Source organism: Triturus cristatus, chromosome 12, assembly GCF_964204655.1.
Source record: "Triturus cristatus chromosome 12, aTriCri1.1, whole genome shotgun sequence".
Taxonomy (NCBI): Eukaryota; Metazoa; Chordata; class Amphibia; order Caudata; family Salamandridae; genus Triturus; species Triturus cristatus.
Window position 1 is genome coordinate 68,935,602 of NC_140595.1, and position 27,833 is coordinate 68,963,434.

General features: G+C 45.6%; 1 protein-coding gene across 6 annotated transcripts in view; it reads left to right on the forward strand.

Moving 5' to 3' along the window:
• Nucleotides 1–27,833, forward strand: part of RANBP3 (RAN binding protein 3) — a 324,639-nt gene that overhangs the window by 65,041 nt on the left and 231,765 nt on the right. For 4 of the 6 annotated variants that reach the window (XR_014971945.1, XR_014971944.1, XM_085637083.1 and 1 more), the window contains exons 3-5: nt 11,496–11,532; nt 15,806–15,892; nt 17,009–17,080. Coding sequence is in view for 3 of the 6 variants with exons in the window: in XM_085637083.1 (XP_085493209.1) it covers nt 11,496–11,532; nt 15,806–15,892; nt 17,009–17,080 (196 nt within the window). In the remaining 3 variants the exon portion in view is untranslated. Of the gene's footprint in view, nt 1–11,495; nt 11,533–12,099; nt 12,170–15,805; nt 15,893–17,008; nt 17,081–27,833 lie in introns of all 6 variants that reach the window. The other 2 variants (XR_014971946.1, XM_085637084.1) reach the window with 1 other exon arrangement.

Sequence of the window (27,833 nt, forward strand, 5' to 3'; positions counted from 1 at the left end):
GGGGAGGGAGCTCCACAGCTTGGCATCATAAAGGACCGTCCTCCCATCTCGATCTTCTGATAGACTGGCATTTGGCAAGGAGGGTATTAGAGGAGCAAAGAGTTCACTCAGGGACATAGGGAGAAATCGGGGACAATGTGGCCTGGTGTTAAGAAAGGCCCTGTGGGCAATGCAAGTGTATTAAACCTAATACTTTCAGCTTCTGGGAGCCAATGCAGAGATCTCAAACTATGACAGGCGATGTGATGTTTGGGGACATTGTAAAGAATACAAGCCACTGCATTCTGTACTACTTGAAGTTTTCTCAGGGTCCTTTTGGGGGCCCCCAATTAGAGTGAAATTCCTTAGTCCAGGCGAGAGAGTAGTAGGGCCTGGACCACTAGTCTCCTGGAGAGTGGATGTAGCAAAGAAAGGATTTTTCTGAGCATCTTGAGGATGCCAAAGAATAATGCTGAAACTTTGTTGCCTGGGCCTCCAAATTTAAAGAAGAATCCAGCAATACACCTTTGCTTTTTATGGCTGGTTTAGGAACGGGTGCAGGTCCTAGGTAGTTTGGCCAACCCAGCTCCATCAGAGGGTTAGAATTGCCAGGGATCAGGAGCTCTTAATACCTTATGCTATTTAATGCTGCTGCTAGCTCCGATTGTATATCAATGCTCCTATTTCTGAGAATCATACTGTTAAGTTTGAAGACCCCTATGCGCAATCTGATATTTTCTTTCTGAAAAGTAGTATCACTGCATTTGTGAGGCAGGTTCGACTAAGCTGGTTCTTATTCCAGGATTATTAGTTGTTTGACTTTCTTCTCCCTTGTCAAAACGTGTATGTTTAGTTTGAATGTTAATTGCTTGCTCGTTGCATTCAAGGCTAAACTGATTGTGTCATCCTTCAGAGAGATCCAAATTTCTGCACAATCCGAAGTGCATTAAAGGACTGAAAACACATTGAATAAATTCAGGTAGTACCACACAATTCCATTTAGACAGACCTCTAATAGTTAAATGGTCCTGCTTCTGATTTCCAGCCTGCATTTTGGACTAATTACAAAATCAGTGGTTCATACCCCATACGCCAAACCATGACAAACCTGCTTTTTAAGACTTCTTTCTTCTTGAAGCAGCAGCACTGTCTCAATGTGTCATCTTGATTGGGAATTTTAATTTAGGTATTGAACGCTCCCTTGAATGGAAATCTCCAGTTTCAAGTTCCTAGCTAGAGGTTTTGACAGTGTCAATTACTGCTGACAGATCTCCATGAATGTTGATTAATCGGAACAGTTCTAAAGTGGATTACTTTGTGTAGGAAAGTGCCCCTTTTTTCATGGTTGCCCCCCACTTTTTGCCTGATCTTGATGCTCTTTGACTAAGTGTGCCCTGGGTTCCTGCAAACCCGTTACCCAAGGCCTATGTACTCTTCTAAAACTGTGCTGTTGCAAAATCAATTGGCAACTCTGGCCACATGCAAGTCCCTTGTAAAAGGTACCATGCGTACCAAGGGCATTGAAGCCAGGGAAGGCCTCTAAGGACTGTCACACATATTGTGCCACCCTTAGAGGCCCTGTACCTCAACACTCACACAATGCAATTGCAAGCTGTGTGTTTTGGTGCAGAGCAAAGTGAAGAGTCAACATGGCACACATAATGCCCTGCCTACATTCCACTGCCATAGCATAGGTAAGCCAGCCCTCTAGCTGAGTGCACTATACCACTGGTGAGGGTACAGGTGCAAGCCCTGTACCCATACAGTGTCTAAGTTCATTCTTAGACATTGTAAGTGCAGTAAAGCCATAAAGAGAATATGGTCTGGGAGTTTGTCATTACAAACTCCACAGCGCCATAATGGCTGTACTGAAACCTGGGAAGTTTGGGAACAAACTTCTCGGCACATTAAACCCACACTGATGCCAGGGTGGGATTTAATGCCAGTTGCACTCAGAGGGCATTTTAGATATGCCCCCTGAAAAAAAGACCTAACTCTAGTGTCCTGGCTGACTGCCCTTTGCCACCCCCAGACATGTTTCTGGACCTCTGGGTCGAGAGCCTCCCGCTCTCGGGGGTCATGAAGCAAAGGATACTCTGGGCAGGTGTCAAGCCTCCTCCCCCATGATGGTAAGGGTCCACGAAGGGGAAGCTTCAAAGCCTTGCCGCCTTTGTGAGCTGTCCCAGCCATTTGCTGCTCCCAGCAACTGGCCCCACCGGCTCTGACCCCCACTTTGGGCTGAAGAATTTTACCCCTTTCGTCTTATTTTGTGAATTCCGTCTGCTTGGAGGAATTTTTTCTTCTGGCCTCCCTTTCTTCCTTTGGAGGATGTGGGTCTGTTTTCCCCTTTTTAGTCGTGAATACATTGTGTCTCCAGGTGAGAAATTTCTTACTGATCTCAATCCTTGTCGTGCTCGTATGCTCTCATCTTATGTTTTTGGCATTTGTTTCATGGGGCTTGATCCCTTCCATGCTGTAATTCTCCATCTTTTATCAAAAAGCGTCAGTCAGGTCTTGCTGCCTGATATCTCTGTTAAAATCTTTATCTTCCGTGTCCTCATTTGTGCTGGCCTTTATTTCGACTATACCCTTGGATGGCCTTTATTCCCTTCATGGTAGAAGTTTTCACACCTGCTGTTTTCTTTTGATTTCTTGTGAGCCGCCTCATGGGAGACTCATCAGTAGTAGTGTTGGTTCATGGGTGGTTGCCATTATTTTTCTGAGGTGGGCGGTGCTCCTCCACTCCCTCTAACAGTATTATGTTGCTGGTTTTCCATCTTGGTGATATCTGTATAGCTATAATTTTCACTCTTTTGCTGGTCTATTGATCAATGTGTGTTGGTATTTATATCCATCTTTCAATGGATAACTCTGTTCCACGGTGTTCCTTGTTCTACACCGGTAAGTCTCCCTGCTTTCCAAGTGTTACCTCCCCGATGTGGATGATAATACTTTTTGTGTATTCTGATAGACTTGTGTGTAGCGGTGTATATATGTGCATGTGTATATATATTTATATATTGTAACGAATTCTGTCACTTTACCGAACAAACCAGAGCAGACTTCAAATGCGGTATGTATTTCCTTGATTATTTCCGTCGCCATATGTATATGTGTGTGTATGTATATATAATATATTTGTATATATGTCTGTCTATATGGGTCCATGTGTATATATACAGGTATATATTTCAAGTATGGTTGTGCTGAACTACTTCCATGGGAGTACGTATCTGCTTTTGTCACTGCGCTTCTCTTCAGACTCTAGTTTGAACTTGACTTGGTAGTTGCTTATGCATTTCCTTTTCCTTTCTCCCCTGGGCTTCTACTTACATAGTCCCAGGGGGTTATCTTCTCTCTAGGAGGGTTTTCTCCATCTGAGAGGGTTCTCTACCAAACGTTCTTCTTGCAATGATTTTGTTCTGCATTGTAGGGATGTCTCTATCGTGGATGTGCTCTGAGATTCCCTTACCTCTGTGTCACAGGGTAAGGTTAGATCGCAGTTTAGTTCCATGGCAAGTAGTTGGTGCTCTAATTCAGAGGCATAGGCTGATGCCTTGATTCTTAAGCCTTGTCCAATCATGGGTTGATTATCTTTGGCAGTGCTACATAGTATTATTGTTTCTATGAAATGTTTTTTCCAACAAACGTTATCCCTCTGCTGTGAGTATGTTGTCCACATGTTTCTCATGCGGTGCTCCCACAGTCCTTCAGGTGGAGCATCTTCTTAGCTTCATCTAGAATTCTCTAGAGAGCCTGGTTTCTTTCGCAATATGGAACGACTAGTCCTGTTCAGGGATCTTTTTCTCAGTTCAGGTCGCAGACCCGCCTCCAAGGATGGTGTTGCTTGGGTATATAATTCTAAGATAAGGAATCTGCTAGATACCTCTATCAGATGAATTTGTTACTTGCCTTCAGTAATGCCTTATCTTGTAAAGATCCGATCTAGCCGCAGATTCATTAACGACCCACCCATCCTCCCTGCTTTGCGAACTGTTAGCACTGATACCTACAAGATCCCTGTCTTGGCATTCTGATGCCCTTCTTTAGGACTTCGGAAATGTTTGACACAAAGATGTCTCTTTTTGGGCACACTGTTTGCATAAGCAGTTTCCGTGTTGTTGGTGCGAAACATAGTCGAAGAAGAAACTGACGTCAGCGCTTCAGGGGAGGACTTATATGGACTCCGTCAATGTCACATCTGGAGGATGACGTCACTACACGCCCTCAACTGATGTACAGAGGTAATGCTGTAAACAATTTCCAGATCCTGTCTGGTGTCTGAGGATAATTCTAAGTTCTCATCCAGGGGATACTCATCAATAGTCATAATCTATGAATAATCCCCGCCCATGTGCGGGATCCCGGAGCATATAGAAAATACATATATATAAATATATATATATATACATATGTGAAAACATATAAATGCAGCCTAATAATGTTCAAAACATGGCAATGCTGTAAATTACATATTTTTGCATAGTAGTGCCCCCGTAACCCGTCAGGAAAAAAGGAAGCATCAGGCAAATTATAACACAGCACTGCTTTATTGCCATAAAGCAACATGTAATTGTAGGCATTCGCCAGTAGGCTGCAGTAGAGTATCAAGAATCCAAGAAAACTGACACCTTGCCTTTAAGGCATTAGAGTAGGGGGACCGTGCCTTTAAGGCCTGCCCGTGACCCCCTGCTCCCATGATGCACTACAGGTGACAGTTGGGCCAGTTCTTTTTTCCGGCTCCTTCTGTGAGGATCCTGGAGCTTGAGCTCTTCAGTTTTTTGACTGAAATTTTGAATTACAGCTTTTTCTAGCTTTTTTCGACGTTTTCTGGCTTATAAGGGCTAATTCTGCTGGTTCCAGTGAATTTTCCAATTTTTTTCCAGTCAGAATGTCTCCTTTATTCAGGAAATGCCCTTCTTGTGGTAATAAAATGGCACTGGTGGATCCACACTCGGTGTGTATTGTGTGTTTACCATCAAAACACGATCCTGACCAGTGTCCCCACTGCCAGAAGTTCTCAAAGCGCACTCTGAGGGACAGAGAGCGCATTAAACTGCATGCAAGACTGGAGAAGGAACGAAGCCGTCGTGAAGGCGAGCATTCCTCATCAAGACCACCTTCTTCAGCTACGCAAGTACAGAAACGGCGACATACCAGCTCCCCGGGCTCCAAGAAGACCAGGAGTCCAAGAGGTTCGCCGTCGACGTCGAGGATGCCGGCGAAGAGGCAGAGAACTTCGGCGTCAAGGGATTCATCCCACCATCAAGAGTCTCCGCCGCGCAAAAGTAAGTCGGCGTCGAGAGGCGGCCCTTCGGGCTCGAAGGCTGCTAGTCTGGTGACATCTGAACTGTCTCCGTCGACGTCGAGGCTTCCGTCGACGTCGAGACACTCTCCGCCACCCTCGAGGGGGTCGACGTCGAGAGATGCGGCGACGTACATTCCGCCGCGAGTGGGCCGGTCGCCGTCGATGGTTACCCCCACTCGGCGACATAGAAGGTCGACGTCGAGAGGAAGATCGACGTCAAGAAGTCGACGTCGAGAGAGGTCGCCGTCAAGATCACCACGTCGACGTCGAGAGAGGTCGACGTCGAAGTCGCTCAGTCGACGTCGAGAGAGGTCGACGTCGAGAGAGGTCGACGTCGAAGTCGCCCAGTCGACGTCGAGAGAGGTCGACGTCGAAGTCGCCCAGTCGACGGCGAGAGAGGTCGACGTCGAAGACACGGCCGACGTCGAGGTCATCTAGCCGACGTCAGGTGCCAGAGAAGAGGAGATCGACATCGAGGTCTCCACGACCGGCGTCGAGACCAGAACGGCATACCTCACACTTGCCGATGGTGACGCAGACGTCGTCGACGTCAAGGGATTCGACGTCGAGGGCGAAGACTGGACCGCCCGCGGAGAGGTCCCCAGGAGAACAGTCATCATCTCCGGGACTGCACATCGTGCAAATATCTCCAGAAAGATCACCCGAGGCTCCAGAGCGGTTTGGACTGTCACCGCGCTGGTTACGAGATGTGGGCGCTGCCGCATGTCGGAGTCCGGGATCGGACTACTCCCGCATGTATTCCCCACCGCGCAGGAGTAAATCGCCTCCGAGGGATCCACGGCCAATTTCACCACGCCGGTCTCGTTCCAGGGACCGTCGCACCGCGCCAAAACGTCCAAGATCTCCGTCCAAGCACAGATCAGGATCAAGGGCTCACCAAAGCGAACGCTCCCACAAGAGGCGACGCACCAGGTCGTCCACTGGGACTGCATCCACAAGATCCTCAGTCCGGGACTACTCCCCTACTTTTTCATCCACGCCTCCATCGCGAGTGTCCCCGGTGGATGACATTATAACTTTCTCGGACGTCCTGGGTAGAGGGGCGCAAAAGTTGAACATCGCACTGCACGCCCCTCAGGCACCCACTTCTGTGATCTTTGACACTTTACACCATCGGTCAGCTCCCAGACCTCTGCTCCCGTTGGTGCCAGGATTGTTAGAACCAGCGATGGCCACGTTCATTACACCAGCTACAGCGGGCTCGGTCCCCTCGAGAATAGCAAAGAAGTACAAGGCTCCGGCCGAGGACCCTTTATTCTTGAGGGCGGACCCGCCAGCGGATTCGGTGATAGTGGCGGCGGCCATGAAGTCTCACTCAGCCTCAATATCTGCTTCTGTCCCCCCTGAGAAGGACAGCAAGCTGATGGACTCCTACGGCAGGAGAATGTGCAACACATCTGCCGCGCACATGAAGGTCGCTAGCGCTTCAGCCCTGCTAGGGAGGTATGATCGTTCCCTATGGGATTCCCTGGCCAGATTCGTGGAGAAATTGCCTAGGGAGGACAGGCAGGACTTCACGGAGATCCTACATGAAGGCGGACTGGTGGCCAACCAAGTAATAAGCGCAGCGGCGGATGCATCAGACCTAGCCGCGCATGGCTACTCCCATGGCATCTGCTCCCGCCGTTCGGCCTGGCTCAGATTAACAGCCCTCAAACCAGATGCGCAGAAAAGGATTCTTAACCTGCCGTTTAATGGATCATCGCTATTTGGAGCTCATGCGGACGACCAAATGAGCAAGATGAAAACGGAATTGGACACTGTAAAGGCTGTGGGACTGGAAAAACGCAAAGAGTTCCGCAAGCGCTTTCGCCAGGGCGACAAACGTGCCTTTCACCAGCGCGTTCAAACGCCCCAATGGTCCTCTCAAAACCAACAGAGGTCCCAGTTTCAACAAAGGGGCCGGGGCAGAGGAAGAGGAAATGCTAAACAGCAGCAGTCCTCTAACAAGCAACCTCCCAAGCAGTGAAAACTTACTTCCTCCGCACTCGTTCGCCACTCCGGTGGGAGGAAGTGTCACCGCTCACCTGGCAGAGTGGAATACAATTACAAACGACAAATGGGTGCTGAGTATTGTAGAGCGTGGCTACTTGCTGAGGTTCAAATCTCCCCCTCCGCAGGTACCCCCACGGAAACACCCACTCCCTCCCAGCCAAAACAAGCTTTTGAAGGACGAAGTTGCCACTCTCCTCTCCAAAAACGCCATAGAGGAAGTTCCAAACAGGCAGAGAAATCAGGGAGTGTACTCCCGGTATTTTCTTGTTCAGAAAAGAGGAGCGATCGGAGACTACAGACCCATCCTCGATCTCCGCCTACTCAACAGATTTCTCAGAAGAGAAAAATTCAGGATGCTAGCACTGCACCAGATCTTCCCACATCTACATCAAGGGGACTGGATGTGTGCCATCGATTTACAGGATGCATACTTCCACATTCCTGTCTCAGCGAAACATCGGAAGTTTCTCAGATTTCGCATCTTTCACCAACATTATCAATACAAGGTCCTGCCATTCGGCCTCAAGTCCGCGCCACGAACATTCTCAAAGTGCATGGCGGTGGTGGCTGCATTTCTCCGCAAACGGAAGATATTCGTCTACCCATATCTAGACGACTGGCTCTTAAAAAGTTCCACCCCGGTTCAACTCCAGAGTCATCTCTCGTTCTGCCTAAATCTTCTACACTCGTTGGGCCTTCAGGTCAACTACCGGAAGTCGATCCTCAATCCAACTCAGCGGATCCACTACCTGGGCGCCTCTCTAGACTCCTCAAGCGCAAGCGTGTGTCCTTCGGAGGAGAGGTTATCCTCCATGCTGCAAAAAAGCTGCACGCTTCTCAGCACGGAATATCCCACAGCCAGACAAGTGTCATCTCTCCTGGGATCCATGGCCTCGTGCATCTACATCGTGCCCAACGCACGTCTGCACATGCGTCCTCTGCAACAAGACCTAGAGGATCAGTGGTCGCAGAGGACCGGCCGCTGGGAAGATCACATTACCCTTCATCAAGCCGCCAAAGATTCCATCCGGTGGTGGATGAAGCGCTCCCATCTGCTTCACGGCGTCCCATTCCATCAGGCGCCTCCGACACAGACGGTGGTCACAGACGCCTCCATGCAGGGCTGGGGGGCTCATATGGGCCGGCTACAAGTACAAGGTCTCTGGTCCGCTACCGAGCAGAGCTATCACATCAACTTCTTGGAGCTACGAGCAGTCCATCTCGCTCTCAAGTCCCTGTACCCATCCCTGCAGACCGACTATGTTCAGGTTCAGACGGACAACACCACAACTATGTTCTATCTGAACAAGCAAGGAGGGACCAGATCACGGGTCCTGTCTCTGGAGGCCCAGTCAATCTGGAAATGGCTTCTGGCGAGAAACCTGACGATCGTCGCTGTTCACCTGCCAGGGACCCTGAACGTGCAGGCGGACGGCCTCAGCAGAGACTTCGTCGAAGCGCACGACTGGGTGCTCAACGAAGGCGTCGCTCAAGACATCTTCCGCTTGTGGGGCATACCAGACATCGATCTGTTCGCAGACGCGGACAACAAAAAATGCCCCGTCTTCGCCTCCAGGTTCCCTCAACGGGGTTCGCAGGGGAACGCGCTTTTGATCAGCTGGTCGAGGACATTGCTTTACGCTTTTCCTCCTCTCCCTCTCATCCCGGCTGTGATTCAGAAGTTCTACAGGGCCAGAACTCGGATGATCCTAATAGCACCGGAGTGGCCCCGGCAGTGGTGGTACCCGGATCTACTCCAGCTGTCGGAGGTACCACAGAGGAGGTTGCCATGCCTGCCGAACTTGCTGACCAAGGACAAGGGGAGAGTGTTCCACCCCAATCTCCCCTCCCTCCGCTTGACGGCATGGCTCCTGAATTCATCCAGTACGGACATCTAGATCTTCCACCGGACTGTATGAGCATTCTTCGGGAGGCAAAGAGGCCCTCCACGAGGAAGTCGTATGGCTTTAAATGGAAAAGATTCTGCTTCTGGTGTAGAGATAACACCCTTGATCCGATCCGGGGTCAAGAACAGGTTATTCTCCCCTACTTACTGTACTTGGCGAAGTCTGGGTTAAAGTACTCTTCCATCAGAGTACACTTAGCTGCTATTACAGCCTATAGGAAGTCTCCTACCCAGACCTCATTCTTTCAGATGCCAGTGGTAAAGGATTTCTTAGAAGGGCTTAAGAAAGTTTACCCACCTGTGAGGTCTCCTTCCCCTTCCTGGGAACTGAACATCGTTCTCTCTAAACTGATGGGAGGTCCTTTTGAGCCGATTCATAAGGCCTCCTTGCAACATCTGACCTGGAAGGCTGCCTTCTTAGTAGCCATCACTTCGGCCCGTAGGGTTAGTGAAATTCAGGCCCTCTGCTGCAAGGAACCTTACACGGTGTTTCATGCTAATAGGGTGGTGCTCCGTACTCATCCGAGCTTCCTGCCCAAGGTGGTTTCGGACTTCCATATTAATCAGGTGATCACGTTGCCCACCTTCTTTCCTCAGCCGACCACACCCCCGGAGAGAGCTCTACACTCTCTTGACCTCCGGAGGGTTTTGAAATTCTATCTAGCTAAGACCCTTACTCTTAGAAAGTCAGACAGGCTCTTTGTTAACTATGGACCCACTAATACCGGGCTGGCTGCGGCCAAGAGATCTATCTCTAGATGGATTGTCTCTTGTATAGCTTTGGCTTACCAACTGTCCCACAAAGTTCTGCAGGGTAAACCTAGAGCACACTCTACTCGGGGGAAGGCTTCTACGGTAGCACTCCTTCGCAACGTTCCCATGTCTGAGATCTGTAAAGCGGCTACATGGCGCTCAGTCCATACTTTCACGCGCCATTATTGCCTAGATTCAGACGCACAGGCCGACGCCCAGGTGGGGCAGGCCTCTTTGAGGAACCTATTTGCATAACTGTAATACAAGATGTGTCTTTTAATGTATGTTTTAACTGCTTTGTTGCTCGTCCGCGAGACTTTGGGTATGGGCTTGCTACTCTATTCATAGATTATGACTATTGATGAGTATCCCCTGGATGAGAAGGATTAGTTACTTACCTGTAATCCTAGTTCTCATCCAGGGGTATACTCATCAAAGTCATAAGCGACCCACCCACCTCCCCGGACGAGCAATGTTTTCTCTTTAAATAAGTGATGTATGGAAGGCAGATCTACTCAGGTGCGGAGGCACCGCCAAAAAGAACTGGCCCAACTGTCACCTGTAGTGCATCATGGGAGCAGGGGGTCACGGGCAGGCCTTAAAGGCACGGTCCCCCTACTCTAATGCCTTAAAGGCAAGGTGTCAGTTTTCTTGGATTCTTGATACTCTACTGCAGCCTACTGGCGAATGCCTACAATTACATGTTGCTTTATGGCAATAAAGCAGTGCTGTGTTATAATTTGCCTGATGCTTCCTTTTTTCCTGACGGGTTACGGGGGCACTACTATGCAAAAATATGTAATTTACAGCATTGCCATGTTTTGAACATTATTAGGCTGCATTTATATGTTTTCACATATGTATATATATATATATTTATATATATGTATTTTCTATATGCTCCGGGATCCCGCACATGGGCGGGGATTATTCATAGATTATGACTTTGATGAGTATACCCCTGGATGAGAACTAGGATTACAGGTAAGTAACTAATCCTTACGGAATATGCGGCTAGATCCTGTCTCTACCAGATAAGGCGTTACTGAAGGTAAGTAACTTATTCTTTACTTCCTGAACCAGTTTCTACATTAGGGATTTGATATTGGTAATGCTTCACACTAGACCCAGTCTATCTTCTGCCCTTGAAACGCTTTTACATTTACAATGTGCTTGTATATGGAAATGGAGTGTAATAACTAAATCAAGATTGTGATAAGGAAGTCTTTGCACAAATAGCAGACATGTTATAGCCTTCCCTGAAATGATGCCTTTCAGTTACCCCCACAGCCTCCTATAGAAATGTGCATTTTCAGTTACACGCATTGTGTGTTTTACTTTGAATGTCTCATTGGTATCTTAAGCTTGGCTGATTAACTGTTTAATAAGTTGAGATCCCTTGAACAGCCATGCACTGTGGAGTATTGTGGACTACATTCTTTGCTGCTTAAAATACACTTTACTTGCATAATAAATAAAATAAAAACGGGTGCTTTACAGCCATTCACTTGCTTTTTGTGCTTATTATTTCAGAGATCTGCCGGTGGCTCAAGTCCAGAAGATGGCGATGGTGAGGATGTAGTTTTATTACAAGTCTGTCAGTTTGGCTGACTATGTATATCACTTTTATAATTGCATCCATTTGTGTCTGTAGAAAGTGTAGCAAGATGGCATTGATTGGATTTTTTTTAATACACACTTTATTTCTCACAAATACATTTCCTACAGTATTTCATACTTGGCACGCAATTAGTCTCTCTGTCTCTGGACATGGATTTATGGGACATTAGATTATCTTTCCTGATTATGATCTCTACCTCAATGTTGTTGCTTTCTCTGTAAGTACTGCAGACATTTGGCCTACCTGTGGTTCTTCTGCCCTTAGTTAAGATATATTTTGCTGACATGTGAACCCACCGTTAACTTGCCTACACATTGGCCTTAGCTAATAAGCACCTTTCTGACAATGGGCACCACTTCATGCAACAGCAACCCCAGTGTCACAAACAAATGGTTAAAGGTAACTACCATACGGTACAGCGGTAATCAAATTCTTGGTGCCTTCAACTGTCAGAACTCTATAGGTCACCTATAAGATAAAAAAAATTCCCACCTAATCTGTTTGAACATTCAACAGGAGTTTTCATCAAAATGACTCATCAGTTGGATGTCCATGGAAAATGAAATGTCACTCCATTTAAATATAAGTATGTTTATTTATTTTTTGGAAACTATGTATATTTTCCAGTATTTTCATAAATTCTGGAAAAAAACGTGATTACCAGTGTTTAGACATTTGTGACATCCAAAAAGAAGTGTAGAAAATTATTTTTCCAGCATGTACAAAACCTTTAAAAAATAATTTTGTTTGTAGCAGAACCATCTCTATAAATGTGTGATATATGTGAGCATTTGATTTATTTTTGCTCTTCGACTGTTTGTTTTGCGGGTGCATGTCAGTCAGTCAAGGAGTATACATGGATTACATCTTAATTACGGAGTGATTCACAGATCAAGCATCCGGCCCAGCAAGCCACTGTTTAAATATATAATATCTCACTTAAACACCTCATCCATTTTCTTCACAGATGCTCCATGCCCAACTTTAACTTAGATCGGTGATCATTGTGAAAGTGTCAGTCTTGGAAAGCTGATTAAGAGTCTGTCAAATTTGGAGTACTTGTTTTTGACTAGTTACCTGGGAATTTCAAAGGCAGCATGTAAATAATATTATATCAAGCACACAGTAAATCAATCAGACGTAGACACTATTACACATTCTTTAAACTCTGATTCAAAAAAAAAGTGTACTTTTTCTGATATTGATAAGGAGGAATGTTAACGTTTGCAGTGAAGAATCCGTTTTCTGAAGCTTAAATACTTTTATGCAGACAATACCTATGGGCAGAGTAGATTGAGTGGAGTAAGGTTGGATGAGGTGCATGCTATATCTGGTCTATTTGCTACCCCATAGCATGCTTCTAGTGTGGAAGATAGTGCCAGCAGCCTCCACATCTTCCTTCAACCCCGCACACACAGACACACACACATTTTAGCCAAAAACTCCCAGCTTACATTTTGTGACATTTGGACTTCTTTGGGAATCAAGACTGTAATGTGTGTGTGGTGTATGTGTGTATATATATATATATATATATATATATATATATATATATATATATATATATATATATATATATTATTATTACGTTCTGCATTTCTTTAAATAGTATTAGCTTACAATACTCATGAAAACATAGGGCAATATTTGCTAGCATAATAAACATAAATTCAGCTAATATTCAATGAAAGGAAATTCAGTTAACTTTAACACAAGAACAGCTGTAGAAGGAGCATGGGCTAAAAGCATGCTGCAGTTATGGAGGCCTTGAGGTCAGGGATGAATATCACCTTAATTAGCAATAATAAAAGGAAAATGGTAAAAACGTGATACACAGAGATAGTCAGACCAGTTATGCCTACTAGCAGTTGCCCCTTAGCATTTCCCTTCTGCCTCTTGAACTAAGAAGCATTTGAAAGACATAGTAAGGATCTTTGTCAAGTATTTTGAATTTACAAGAGGGCTTCAAACACACCCATAGCGTTATGATGCAGTTGTGCTTTCCGTTGCAGTTCACAACGGTACCTGCCAGAACCACAACCCTATTGATCTAGCGGCCTGGTATACGGGGATATTTAGTGTTGGGCTAGATGTACCAGTATTTTTTGCCCTTGGCGATTTTTCCAGGTTGTTTAGTCAACAGGCATAGTGGGTGGCATGTCCAAGTTTTATTCAACGGTTTCCAGCAACACATGGAACTGCCGGGCCAACTATAGCGTCCGGCAGCTTATCCCGTGCGCCATGGTTTAGACTATTGAACAAGATCGCAACCATGCTCCCATCAACTAAAAATATTTAGCTGCTCATTGATTGGCAATAGAAAACCATTTAACTATGAGCTTGTGGATGGTGATGTCCTATTGGATTTCCGATCGACTCAGTTGGATTCAAAATCATTTAATAAAAGTTCGTAGAAATTAAAACCTATAATGATTTTGTAAAATGTACTACAAGGAAAAGTTGCTGTCTGATCAGAACTATTGAAACCGAGACTTTTATATTAGTAGGCGTTTTAATGCAGGATGTACCTGTACCCCAACTTCTCAGCAATGGACATAGATATTTGTTTCAGGGAGCCCATAACATTTTCAGAAAATTCAATATGCAGTAATGAATTTGATGGTACCCTGCACTGTAAGAGACATGCACTTTTCATGAACAGACCCATCCCGAAACTTAAGGAATTGGTCGGGCAGTTTTCAAAATAATCCCAGTCCAGGTAATGATCCATCCCTGATACACTAGTAATTGACATACAAGATCATATCAAGATTTTGGTTACTTACATCTTTCATCCTCTATCTCAAGTGAAGAAAGAGAATTGGCAGTTGAGCTTTTTGATCCCTTTTCCTATGGTAAATGGAGGTTAAAACTCTGTCATGTTCAATTTACTTTAATGAGCAGGAGATGTAGGTACCAGGAAAGATATTATGCATCAAACATGAAAATAACTTCTTTAAAGATGAGTGTATTTGAAGTTGTGTTTTTTCCTAATCGAAAATAACTGGTCCGAAGGAGCTGATTTGATTAGCTCCCTAGCCTGCCCTAATTTCTGATGAATAACATGATTTTAAACTCTCAAACACCCGCTCAATTCATCACAATAGATGACTACAATACAAGAAGCAGGGAGTGGGTTCTCTTTTGCTGTGAACACTTCATCGAAGTCAAAGGGGGTGAATGGACTCCATTTATCACTCACTAACACAACTGTTTTGGAAAGAAGTGAGCGTACATATAGTTTGGAGCGTCTGAGGTGAACAATTGGCAGATAGGCCAAAGGTAGCCACCTTCTTTTGTAGCATACATATGGACAGCTGAACTCCGCTAATCCATTCACAACATGCATCCGCATACACACTACAGAAACATACCTAGTGTTGTCCACAAAACGTACAACAGAAGGACGACACTGTTCTCCTAAGCCATGGATAAGACTTTCGTTCCAACAAGGGGCCAAAATCCTCCAAGCAAATTTAGCCTTTCTACTTGGTATTTAAGGCAATATAAATTCCTGCTCTTTTGAGACTATGTAAGAATAGATTTCTGTTAAATATTTAAATTAGTGTTCACTACAAGTACCTAGTTTCCTTTCTTGATTTCAACATCTATACCTTGCAAAGTGTGGATGTTTGCTTTCTGACAATATTGGTTCTGTTTGATTGCTAGAATAGTTTGATAATAGCACAAATCATGTGGCGGATGGTGCTGCATTTACTCATAACACTGTTGTATAATCAGATTTCTCTTTGACATTATTAAAATGTTCTAAAACGCCGGGGGCCTTTCTTGTCTAATTCTGAGCAAAGATTGATTTTCAAGGCACTTCACTCCCTGTTGTGGTATGTGCACGGTTCTGTAATGAAAAATCATATTTCAACCACTAGAGAGCTAATTTAATGAGTCCAGTTCATTTTTTTATTTGTTTGTCAGAAATACAATAAGTGCGCGGACATAAATGGCTCTTGTTTTTTTCTGCAAATCAAGATTCCCAGAGGTGCATACTGCTGGCCAAAGTAAAAATTCAGATTCATGGCAGTCTATTTTACTTAAAAACGTTTTTGACAGGTATGTAGACAGGCCCACGAGGCATGCAGTATGTTGACTCAGAATGACAGGCAATCAGACCTGGATACAGGAATGGTTGCACACTCCTACACAGTCTGCAAAATATTAAAATGAGACCACTTACTGTTCCTATTCTTTTGTTGCTTAACTGCAGATTCAGATAAAGATGATGAGCATTATATCCCACCAGGAAAGCGGGAACGAACGTCTTCATTAACTCAGTTCCCTCCATCACAGTCTGGTAAGTCTGTTTCTTCCAAATGTTCTTAGTTCCAAGAGAAGGTTGTGGGAGACATTTATTTAATTAAAGTGGTCAGCAATGTTTTAAGCATAACATACGTATAAAGCAGTAAGCAGAAGGTTTTAAAAAGATTAGATATCTAGCCTTACAGTAATTAGGATCTCTTTCCTGTATGTAGTAGATGGATCGTATCTGAGCGCATAGGTGTTGAAGTAGGTATGATGGCGGAAAGGATGCAAAGTCAGTGGATTGAATGGTAACTAGTTGGGATATACAGGAACAGCAGTATAGATAGGGGGTTGGTAGGATGTTGTTGCCAAGTAAGAGATTAACAGCGAACAGTGTCTGTGAGATATGTTGGTGTTTGACTATGCTTGCACCTAATTTCATACTAATGGCTACTTACATTTTAAGATGATATACTCAATGAGGTTCCTTACACCGTGGTACCTCATTGTGTATATAATCATTTAATTGTTGTCCATCTTCACATGTTTAATGGTCCCGCCCCTTACTCTTGTTTTGGAGATTGGTTTACATATTTACATACCCTTTTTTCGAAGGAAATATCAATATTGACCGCAGTCAATGTAGTCTGAATATAGACATAATAACTTTTTTTGAAAAGCAGGTATGATTTGTAAAAATACTAAAGAATCTCGCTCTTGAGTGTGGAGCTTTTTAAATATTAGCATGATTTTAATTTATTCTTTGTGACACTAGTCTTCATTTTTCATTTGAAATAATAAATTGGGGAAAGACAATGTGAACACCTACTGTTGAATTGAAACAGGATGTTCAAGATGGGTCTTTGGGATCGGTTCCTCCATGATTATTAGGACAAGCACCCCCATGCTTATTACATTTACAACTATTGTGAGGATTTTTTTCCTTGTGAGTTGTCAAAGCCTGGCATTCTTTACACCTAATTGACCTCCATCCAGTAGACCTGATCTCTTGCACAGTGTGATTGTTCACCAAAATGTTTCCCTCTATTACATCATTAAAGGATTAGGGACGATTCTTATGACCTTTGTTAAATGTCGATCCAAATACTCCGTAGAAGTAAGTGTTTTACATTAAGTAATGCTGTCCGTTTTATTTTACTGGTTGCAGTATCCAAAAATAATGTCTTCATGCCATCTAACTTCAGTCAACCTTCGACTGGAAACTCGGACTCCGAGCCAGGTGAGATGCCAGTCCTTTTGATAACATGTTTTGGCAGTAGCTGTTTTTTATGTAGTGGTTTTATAAAGCAATATACTCCATGTGAAAGCTTCGGAACTTGGATGATTGAAAAAAATGCAGAGAAACGGCATGAGTAAGTTGGTTGGTACATAGTTTGATGGAAGCAAAATAAGTGTTGAACTTTTCAGTATCTGTTAATGATTAATTTTTACTGCAGATTCCTCACCTTTAGAATATCCTCAGGTGTCACACTGCATCTGGAGAATTCTTCAGCAGTCCTCGTCCATGCCGGCAGGTAGCACTGTGTGACACTGCAGTTACTCTGTACCAATTGGAAGTGATAGAGTGGGGGCACACATCAGCCACCCCTGCATGCTACTGTCATTTTCTCTTCTGGGGGGCTCGGGGTCGCTTGATATTAGGGCGATTAGTTTGGCCGTGAAAGTCTTCCTGTCGCCCATCAGGCTGGGAATAGTCCTCCATGCAATACTTTGGGTATAGTAGGGTCCTGAATCCTGTGCCAGGAGGCGCTATGCTTCTGGAGGTAGCTGAACCAGCAAAGCATCTTCTTGGCCACCAGTCCTAAACCTGAAACGGAGCAGGGTTTCTTTGCTAGATCTGTGTTGAAGCCAATGTCGAACGCGCAGTATCACAAGTTCTGTGTACTTGAGTTCCCCCAAGCCACTCATTAAGATACTCATTCCAGCTAATTGGGCTGGATTCCTGTTCCATTTACACCACTACCTCTTGAACCGCGAACTCTGTGGAAGATCAAGCAACACTAAGCCCAAGTCATTCTTATTGCCTGGGACTGGGCCAGGAGCGTCTGCTACGCAGAACTCCGAAGCCCTTGCCATCCAATCAAGCTTCCACCTCAGGGCAAAGACCTGCATCAGAGTTTGGCAAACTACATCTCCATGCATGGAGATTGAGCAATAGCAGCTAAATGTGTTCGACTTACTGACCATAATGGTGGATGTCATCCTGCCTCCTGTATTGGATTCCACAGAGATTATCATAGCTGGGCTGTAGGATTAATTTGTTGCCTCATCAGGTGTCCAGACCCCAATCCAAAGCTATGCTTTTTAGATGTTCTTTTGTTTGTTCTTTTTTAGCCCTACAAAACCTTGCTGTGTGCACAGTGAAAGATTGTTTCTGGTCTTTCAGCCTTTCAGTGTTAACCTGGCGAACCATCTTTAATTCACAGGTTGCAATGTGTTTTATAAAGAGTTTGACTCTTTAAATTTCCATCCAAAGTCTTTGTTATGCCTCAGTGGATCTGAACTTCCTTGATGTTTCTCTTGTGCACTCCATTTCAGCCTTTGCACAGCTGTCCTTTTAACTGTTAATTCTAAAGGCAGTCTTTCTCCTTTCCATAATGTCTGCGTGCCTTGTGAGTAAATTGTTATGTCTTCTTTCTGTTATTCAACAAGGAGTTGAAGAGGGAAAATACATGCCAGGCCACCCTCCACTCAATCTGTAATACAACAACAAAGACCTGGCAACAAAAAAGGCACTATCTAAACAATATGTTCGAGGCATATGAGCTGCAGATTGTACACTTAGCATAGATCGCCATCTGTTGTTGGGCCCGGATGTTTGCAGTTTGTTTTTCTTCTTGGACAGTCTTTGGAAGTCACGAGTTTGGTGACTCCTCCTTCGGTCCGTACTGCGCATGGGCTTCGGCTCCATCCTCAGATTGTTTTTTTCCGCCATCGGGCTCGGATGTGATACTTCGTGCTCCGGCTTCGAACTTCTACGGTTCCAGCCTCGACGGAAAATCCTCGTATCTTCGAGTTTCTTCATCATCATCTTCATCTCTCGAAGCGGCACTTTTCTCCATCCCGTACATCGGCACCGGCCTTCGGGCCCTCCTCGACTCCGGTCCCGGCCGATGGAAAGGACTCCGTTCAAAAAGTGCCCAAAATGTGGGTCTAAATTTCCCCACACCGACCTCCATCAGGTGTGTAATCTTTGCCTCTCTCCAGAACACGAGGCCAGAGACTGCCCCGCCTGTAAGTCTTTTCGATCGAAGAAAACCATCCGGGATCGAAAAGCTCGACGCACCATGGCGCACTCATCGTCTGCAGCTCCACCGGACATCTTCGGAGACGGCGCCGAAGCTTCGGGGCAAACACACACCGAGCAGGAAGAAGACGTCGTCAGCGCTTCCGAAGCCGACGACTCCGACGTGGAGGACATCACACCGGCGCAGCGGGCCGTGAGTACTGTGCCCCCTCCCACCCCCGCGCCCAAAACCAAAGAGACTCGGGTTACTCCCTCGCCTGCCGGCCTGGGCAAAACCAAGACCAAAGCTTCGATCACCCCACCTTCGGGCTCGGTGTCGAAGCATCCAAAGTCTCACGGCAGCTCGGGATCGAGCCAGCCCACGCCCGGTGCCGAAAAACAGCATCCGGCACCGAAGAAAGCAATATCCAGCTCGACTCCGAAACCACCGGTGCCGAAGCCTGGACTCTCGGTGCCGACCAAACACAAACATAAATCTGTCGGCACCGACGCCGAAAACTCCTTCGACGCCGAAAAAACAGGAGGCCCCAAAAAAGCATGGCGCACACAAACCATCGAAGCCCTCGGCTCCGAAATCACCGGTGCCGACCGGCGATTCGACGCCACTGGCTCTGTTTACACCAGACCCTCTACAAAAGACTCTGTCCAAAGATCCAAAGACTGGACTATTGACTTTAATTATCAAGAAAAGACGCCTTGATACTCCGGCTCCTCCTCCACCACCCAAAAGGAAGGACTCTGCTACTTCACCCCTCAGAGTGCCCTTCCCACTACCGCCTCCCCTACCTCCTCCACCACCTCCACCCCCTCCCCCTCCCAGGTCTCCGCCACCTCCACCTCACTACGATCCGGCCCCATCCCCAGATCCGGATGACGGGGACCCGGACAATTACCCGGCGGACGCCCCAATGGATCCCACTCCACCAGGGACCCCAGACCCATGGGAGGATTACAATAACCCTGATATACCAGACATACCTCAGGACGACCTATACCCATCCAGGCCGTCTCCTCCAGAGGACTCCTTAGGGTTTCATCATTTAGTGCAGAGAGCAGCACACTACCATGGGGTGGACATGCACAGTGAACCAGTGGAAGAAGACTTCCTACTGGATACATTTGACATACAAGACAAATCCACTTCTATTTTACCCATGCTTAAGGGTGTCACCAAGCACGCTACAGAGGTGTTCAAAGACCCTGTCAGGGCCAGAGTACTGAACCCTAGAATAGAGAAGAAGTACAAAGCGGCACCCACAGACCCTGCATACATTAAGGGCCCTGCTCCCCTAGATTCCCTAGTTGTCTCCACAGCTAGAAAGCGGGCTAACTCCCAATCCTCAGGAGAAGCCCCACCGCCAGACAAGGAATCTAAACTTCTGGACGCGTCTGGTAAACGCACCGCCTCCCAAGCTGCAAACATGTGGCGCATTGCAAACACACAAGCACTGCTTGCGCGATATGACAGAGCACACTATGACGAACTAGAGGCTCTTATGCAGCACCTTCCAGAAAAACACAAGCGCAAGGCTCATGACCTAATACAGGAGGGTAAACTAATTACAAACACCTCCATTAAGTGTGCCCTCGATGCAGCCGACACTGCTTCTAGAGCCATAAATACAAGTGTCCTGCTTCGTCGCCATGCCTGGCTCAGGATCTCAGGGTTCAAACCTGAAGTCCAGGCGTCCATACTCAATCACCCCTTTGACCAGCAAACTCTCTTTGGGCCAAAGGTAGACGAAGCGTTGGAAAAGATGAAAAAGGACACAGACACAGCAAAGTCTATGGGGGCACTCCAAACACAAGCCTCTAAACGTTCCTTTCGACGCTCGTCCTTTCGTGGCACAGGCAGAGGCTCCTCCACCGATAACGCCTCTACCTCCTACAAGTCCCCTCCTCAAAATACCTTTTCAAAGGGCAATCAAAGGGGCGGTTACAGAGGCAACAACAATAAGGGCAGGGGCAAAACCAACAACACCCGTTCTGCCACCCCACCCGCACAATGACTCCCCTCCGCTCCCCCCAGACCATCCCACTCCGGTCGGGGGCAGACTACAAGACTTTATCCACACATGGGAGTCCATAACATCGGACAAATGGGTGACCCAAATCATTCGGTCAGGGTACTGTCTCGAATTAACATCTACCCCACCCAATATCCCACCAAGGCACCGTCCAATGTCTCAAGAACATTCCACACTGCTCAAACAAGAGGTACTCTCAGTCCTCCAAAAACACGCTATAGAGCAGGTCCCCGTCAATCAACAAAATCTAGGGGTCTACTCCCTATATTTCTTAATACCAAAGAAAGACGGGACCCTCAGACCCATTCTCGACCTCCGGCCTCTAAATGCCTACATACATTCAGACCATTTTCACATGGTCACCCTACAGCAAGTCCTCCCACTCCTCTGCCAGGGAGACTTCCTCACAACCTTGGATCTGAAAGACGCATACTTTCACATTCCAATACACCCCTCTCACAGGAAATACCTCAGGTTCGTGGTGGACGGGCAACATTACCAATTCACGGTTCTCCCCTTCGGGGTCACCACCGCACCACGGGTGTTTACCAAATGCCTAGCAGTAGTAGCAGCACACCTCAGACGTCAACATATTCACGTCTTCCCTTACCTAGACGACTGGCTGATAAAAGCCGCGTCCTACAACCAATGTGTGCAACATACAAACAGCACCATCCAACTGCTCCACCAGCTAGGCTTCACGGTGAACTACCAAAAGTCCCACCTCATACCATCTCACACAAAGCAATATCTCGGGGCCACTATAGACACCTCCAAAGGTATTGCCTATCCAAACTCAGCCAGAATCACAAGCATTCAAGCCTTACGCAAAACATTCCTTCCTCAACACTCTCTTCCAGCAAGAGTGTTTATGAAGCTTATAGGAATGATGGCGTCTTGCATCTTCATAGTGCCCCATGCAAGACTCCACATGCGTCCACTTCAAGAGTGCCTAGCACAACAGTGGAACCAGGCCCAGGGGCAGCTGACGGATCTGGTGTTGGTGGACGGCCGCACACATCACTCTCTGCAGTGGTGGAACACCACAAACCTTTCCAAAGGGCGGCCGTTCCTGGACCCGGTTCCTCAGGTGACTCTAACAGCGGACGCATCGCTCTCCGGCTGGGGAGCGCACCTTCTACACCTCACCATGCAAGGTCTATGGACGCCACAGCAAAAATCGCTCCACATCAACCATCTGGAGCTCTTGGCGATCTTTCTAGCCCTAAAATCTTTCCAAAAACAGATTTCGGGCAAAGCAGTCCTCATTCGCACAGACAATATGACTGCAATGTATTATATCCAAAAACAGGGGGGGACACACTCTCCCCAGCTCTCCCGCTTAGCCCAGAGCATATTGAGATGGGCAATTCCTCAAAACATCTTTCTCCTGGCACAACACGTTCCAGGCGTACAAAACACCATGGCAGATCTGCTCAGCAGACAAACGCAACAACTACACGAATGGGAACTGCATCCACAAGTTCTTCACCCATTCTTCCAACAGTGGGGGCATCCTCAGATAGACCTCTTCGCCACCCACGAAAACAAAAAATGCCCAAGCTTCGCCGCCAGATACCCACACCCATTGTCCAAGGGCAATGCGATATGGATGAACTGGTCAGGCAGATTTGCATACGCCTTTCCACCTCTCCCACTAATTCCATTAGTGGTCAGGAAGCTACAACAGCACTCACTCACACTCATTCTGGTAGCTCCGACGTGGGCCAGGCAGCCGTGGTACACCACGCTACTACAACTGTCAGTGGTACCACATCAAAAACTGCATCTATCCCCATGCCTCCTAACCCAGAACCATGGAGAAATCAGGCACCCGGACCCAGCTCAGCTCAACCTGGCGATCTGGCTCCTGAAATCCTAGAATTCGGATACCTTAACCTTCCCCCTGATTGCATGAACATCATCATGGAAGCCAGACGTCCTACCACTAGAGCATGCTATGCCGCAAAGTGGAAAAGATTTGTAATTTACTGCCGTAACAATACAATCAACCCTCTAGATGCATCCATACAGCACATCATATGCTATCTGCTCCATCTTCACAGGTGTAACCTGGCATATTCATCCATACGCCTACACCTAGCAGCGATCGCTGCTTATCTACAAAACAGACAGCATTTATCACTCTTCAGAGTGCCCGCTATTAAAGCCTTCATGGAAGGCCTTAAACGCGTAATTCCTCCCAGGGCACCACCTTCCCCTGTATGGAATCTAAATTTAGTTCTTACACGACTAATGGGTCCGCCCTTCGAACCAATGCACAAATGTGAGCTACAGTTTCTCACCTGGAAAACAGCTTTCCTTGTAGCTATCACTTCCCTTAGAAGGGTTGGTGAAATACAAGCGTTCACCATACAGGAACCCTACATACAAATGCATCACAGCAAGGTCATACTTCGCACAAATCCGAAGTTTCTGCCCAAAGTCATTTCCCCCTTCCACCTCAATCAATCAGTGGAATTACCTGTCTTCTTTTCGCAACCCCAATCTGTTGCAGAAAGGGCCTTACACACACTTGATGTGAAAAGGGCGTTGCTATACTACATACAAAGAACGCAACCCTTCAGGAAGACTAAACAATTGTTTGTTTCCTTCTCTCCACCACATAAAGGCAACCCCATTTCCAAATCAGGGATAGCTAGGTGGATTGTAAAATGCATACAAATTTGCTATCAAAAGGCAAAGAGAACATTATCTGTTCCTCCTAAAGCCCACTCTACAAGAAAGTTAGGGGCTTCTATGGCCTTTCTAGGGAATATACCCTTAGATGACATCTGCAAAGCAGCCACATGGTCTACACCGCACACCTTCACAAAACACTACTGTGTAGATGTGCATTCCAAGCAGCAAGCTAGGGTGGGCCAGGCTGTACTAAAGACACTTTTTCAAACAGCTGCAACGGATACCGGTGGTCGCCGCTAAGGTTGGGTACTGCTATATAATCTATGCTAAGTGTACAATCTGCAGCTCATATGCCTCGAACGGAATATGCTACTTACCAGTATGCATCTGTTCTTGGCATGTAGAGCTGCAGAGTTGTACACGCCCACCCGCCTCCCCGGCTACCTGTATCCGTTCCAGTACATCTTATTTAGATACAACACATGGGTTTCTCACTGTTATTACTACGCTCCATCATTTCCCTGTTGGCGAAAAACAATCTGAGGATGGAGCCGAAGCCCATGCGCAGTACGGACCGAAGGAGGAGTCACCAAACTCGTGACTTCCAAAGACTGTCCAAGAAGAAAAACAAACTGCAAAAATCCGGGCCCAACACCAGATGGCGATCTATGCTAAGTGTACAACTCTGCAGCTCTACATGCCAAGAACAGATGCATACTGGTAAGTAGCATATTCCATATATGATTACAAGGTATTGCTGGCAGGGTAATGTATAAATCTATTACTCCTACGTCAGTAGTTCTTGTCATGAACTATCATTAAATCCCCAGTGCCATGCAACTTAGTACTTAATAATTCCCAATAGGTGAAAAAAACCAGCCATACATTAGTCACTCAACCAGCACCAAAGTGATAAACATTTTTTTTTTAATACAGTGCAGGAAAAACAAATATGAAGAAAATGTTAGAAAAAATGTGAGAAAAAATGAGAAAGTATCTCACGTGTGCAACACCAGAGTAGCTGCTGGCAGGTTCCCACCAGTTTGCTCACGATTTTATCATCCTTGATATCTTTCTCATGAAAAAAAACTGTGTCCCCAATTCAGGAAATTGTAAAAAAACAATGTTTGAAAAAATGAAAGAAGCACATTTTTTCTCACATTTTCTTCATATTTGTTTTTCCTGCACTGTATTAAAAACATTTTTTATTACTTTGGTGCTGGTTGAGTGACTCTAATGTATGTCTTCTTTCTGGACAAACTTGTACTGAGACCTAGGTCATGACTTCCTCCTACTTTGGCTAGTCGATTATTACTCTGCCAGCATTTTTGTTCCGCCTCACCCCTAAAACGTGTAGGACAGGCTTCATAGTCTTGACCCTAAGAGGGCTTGCATGATCAGCCTTTTGTGGATTTCTCTGGCTCAAAGAGAGGGAAGCGTATGCAGCACAAGACCTTGTTGAGGTGGATAGTCCTCTCTATTAAGATCTGCGGCATACTAGTTATTAAGCAGCTCTCTGAAAGACTGCGGGTGCATTCCACTGGGTTTAAGCATCCTAGAACAGTTGCCCGTCAGTTCGTACGGGAGAGGTGTGGCACGTCGGCCAGAGTGGCTGACTCCGGAACGCAGGGCTCACAGTTCGATCGCCGGCAGCAGCTCAGCTTGGCATCATGTGACTGGGCAATAGTTCACTTAATCTCCCCGACAGACCCCCAGCGACTGGATACCCTTAGGGTGATAAGTTTGCTCTTTACAAATGAGGAATTATTATTATTCATATGTTCACAAAACCTGCGGGTCAGGCGGAAGGTCACTTTGCACACGTGATTTTTAATGGCAAATTGGTCTGAGTTCAACTCCTAGACCTCCACCTTTGGTGGTATTGCTGTATTGCCTAAAGCCTTCACTTCTGAGTGAATGAAAGTAGAACTTTACTCCAAAAGTATGCTTTTGTTGGATGGCTATACATTTGTACAGTAGTTTTGATATTTTCACATTTTTATGAATGTTTCTGAGCAGGCTTGTAAGGATTATTACTTTTGTAGATCTTGCAATTTTAGTCTGTGTCAGTTACAAGGTCCCCAGACGTTCATTAATTAATTTCCAAGAAACGGAGGCCTCCTATTAAACCAAATTAACCTTTTTTCCCATTTCACTTTTCTGGAACCACATTGTAAAGGTTAGTCTGCAGACCCAAAGAGCTATGATTGACTAGCAACAAGAAAAAATCCCTTTTAGCTGCCATTGCAGGCCGCCTTGAGAAACGCCAATAGTTTAAAAAAAAATAACATGTAAAGGGATTGGAGCCAACATTCCAACCACCAGAAAAGTCTCTCAATGCACCTCTAAGTGACATAAAAACTTAAATAAATAAAAAAGCACCGTTGTTCGTGGACTACATGTGCGATACTTGGATTACATGCACCTAAAATAGTCAACAAACTGGTTTTCAAGTCCGGGGACTCGCTGTGAGATGTCTGTGGACCATGAAACTACCATGAATTTTCGCTGCCATCTGATGTGTTAGCGTCCACAGTCTTGAAATAAGGTTTGCGGACTATAGGTGCATTTGGAAGCTGTACAGAAATGTAAAAGATTAAATAATCAACCCCAGAGTGTTCTATACTCAAAAAGAAAAATTAATAGGGTCGTGGGAATTGGTCAACCCTAACTCAACTTTTTAAATGTATGCAGGGTCCGCTCAAGTGAAGAGATCACGGACATAGCACCCCTAGCAGTGAGGGCAGGACTTACTCTGACTTTTGTGGATGTCTGCGGACTATTTGAGAGTTGACACCAATCTAAGTTTTTGATGGATGGAGCAGGCGAGACCATCACAAGACTCCATTGCCTGGGAATTCTTCCGACACCTTTCAACACCATATGAAGACAGCTCAATTCTAACTATGCGAACGAGCAAACAGGCTTTCAGCAGGAGGGAAACCAGGCTGAGAGAGGCAGTCTAAGAATTGTGCCGTAGGAGTTGTCGGACTTCAGGGAGGATGCCATCAAACCATACTTCATTGTTTTTGGGCTGTAAAGAGAATGCAGGGTGCACATCTGGTGTTTTGGGTAAAAATAAGTTTGCGTTTAAACTGAAATTATGCCAGTAAAGTTCAAGCAGGGACGCAGGAGAAAATGTGTGCATTCCGGACCTTTCCCTTAATTTATGCGAAACGCGTTCGGCGTGGAACCACTGTTTAATTTTTTCCTGCACACGCAAGCCGACCATACCTGAACGAAGGGCTTGTACCTCAGCGCTGTGAATCGAGTGCCTCTCACACGTGGGGCAACCCTTGAGCTTTCATATATATATATATATATATCACATTAGACATTTGTCCATCCTAATTTCCCCCAAAAAACTCAGGATAAAAATGCATCTCTGTGTATACAGGGCTTTTCTATTAGCCCCCTCCATCCATTAGTTTGTTGGAGTTTAATTTATATTTTGTTTCCTTCCACCACAGCATGGTGGCAGTTTGTCAGCCCACTTCAGTTACTGGCTCTCTTCTTTGCTAACGACCGCATTTTACTTTTGCACATCCTGTCAAAAAGCAGCCCACGCAGGCATATGGGCTGGTGAGCTGATCCCTGCTTTCATTTCTACTTTAAATTCATGTTCTGTTGTTAATTATTTTGTGGAATGGGTCGTTTTGGTTACTATTATCAACTATATGCATGCCAACTTGAGATGGTAGTATTTATCCTTCTTACTGTATTTAATTTATTCATGCGATTGCATTCGTTGGGGGGGGGGGGGGGGTAGACTCCTGCTTGTCAGGACCGGGCATATTCGCTTTGCTATATAGTCTGTCTTGTCATTCCAGGTGATGTTCTAAAATCACCTTTACAATGCTATTTTGCCTACAAAATGTTTTATAAGCAGCAGTAATGTTGCATTCAGTTACTCAAAAATAAATGTAAATAAATAATAATATAACTTCTTCATAGTAAAAAAAAAAAAACTTAGTGAACCTGCAAGGGACCTTTGAAATGTTGGTCTAAAATGTACTTAATCATTATTATGTATGCATGTGGTATATGTGATATTT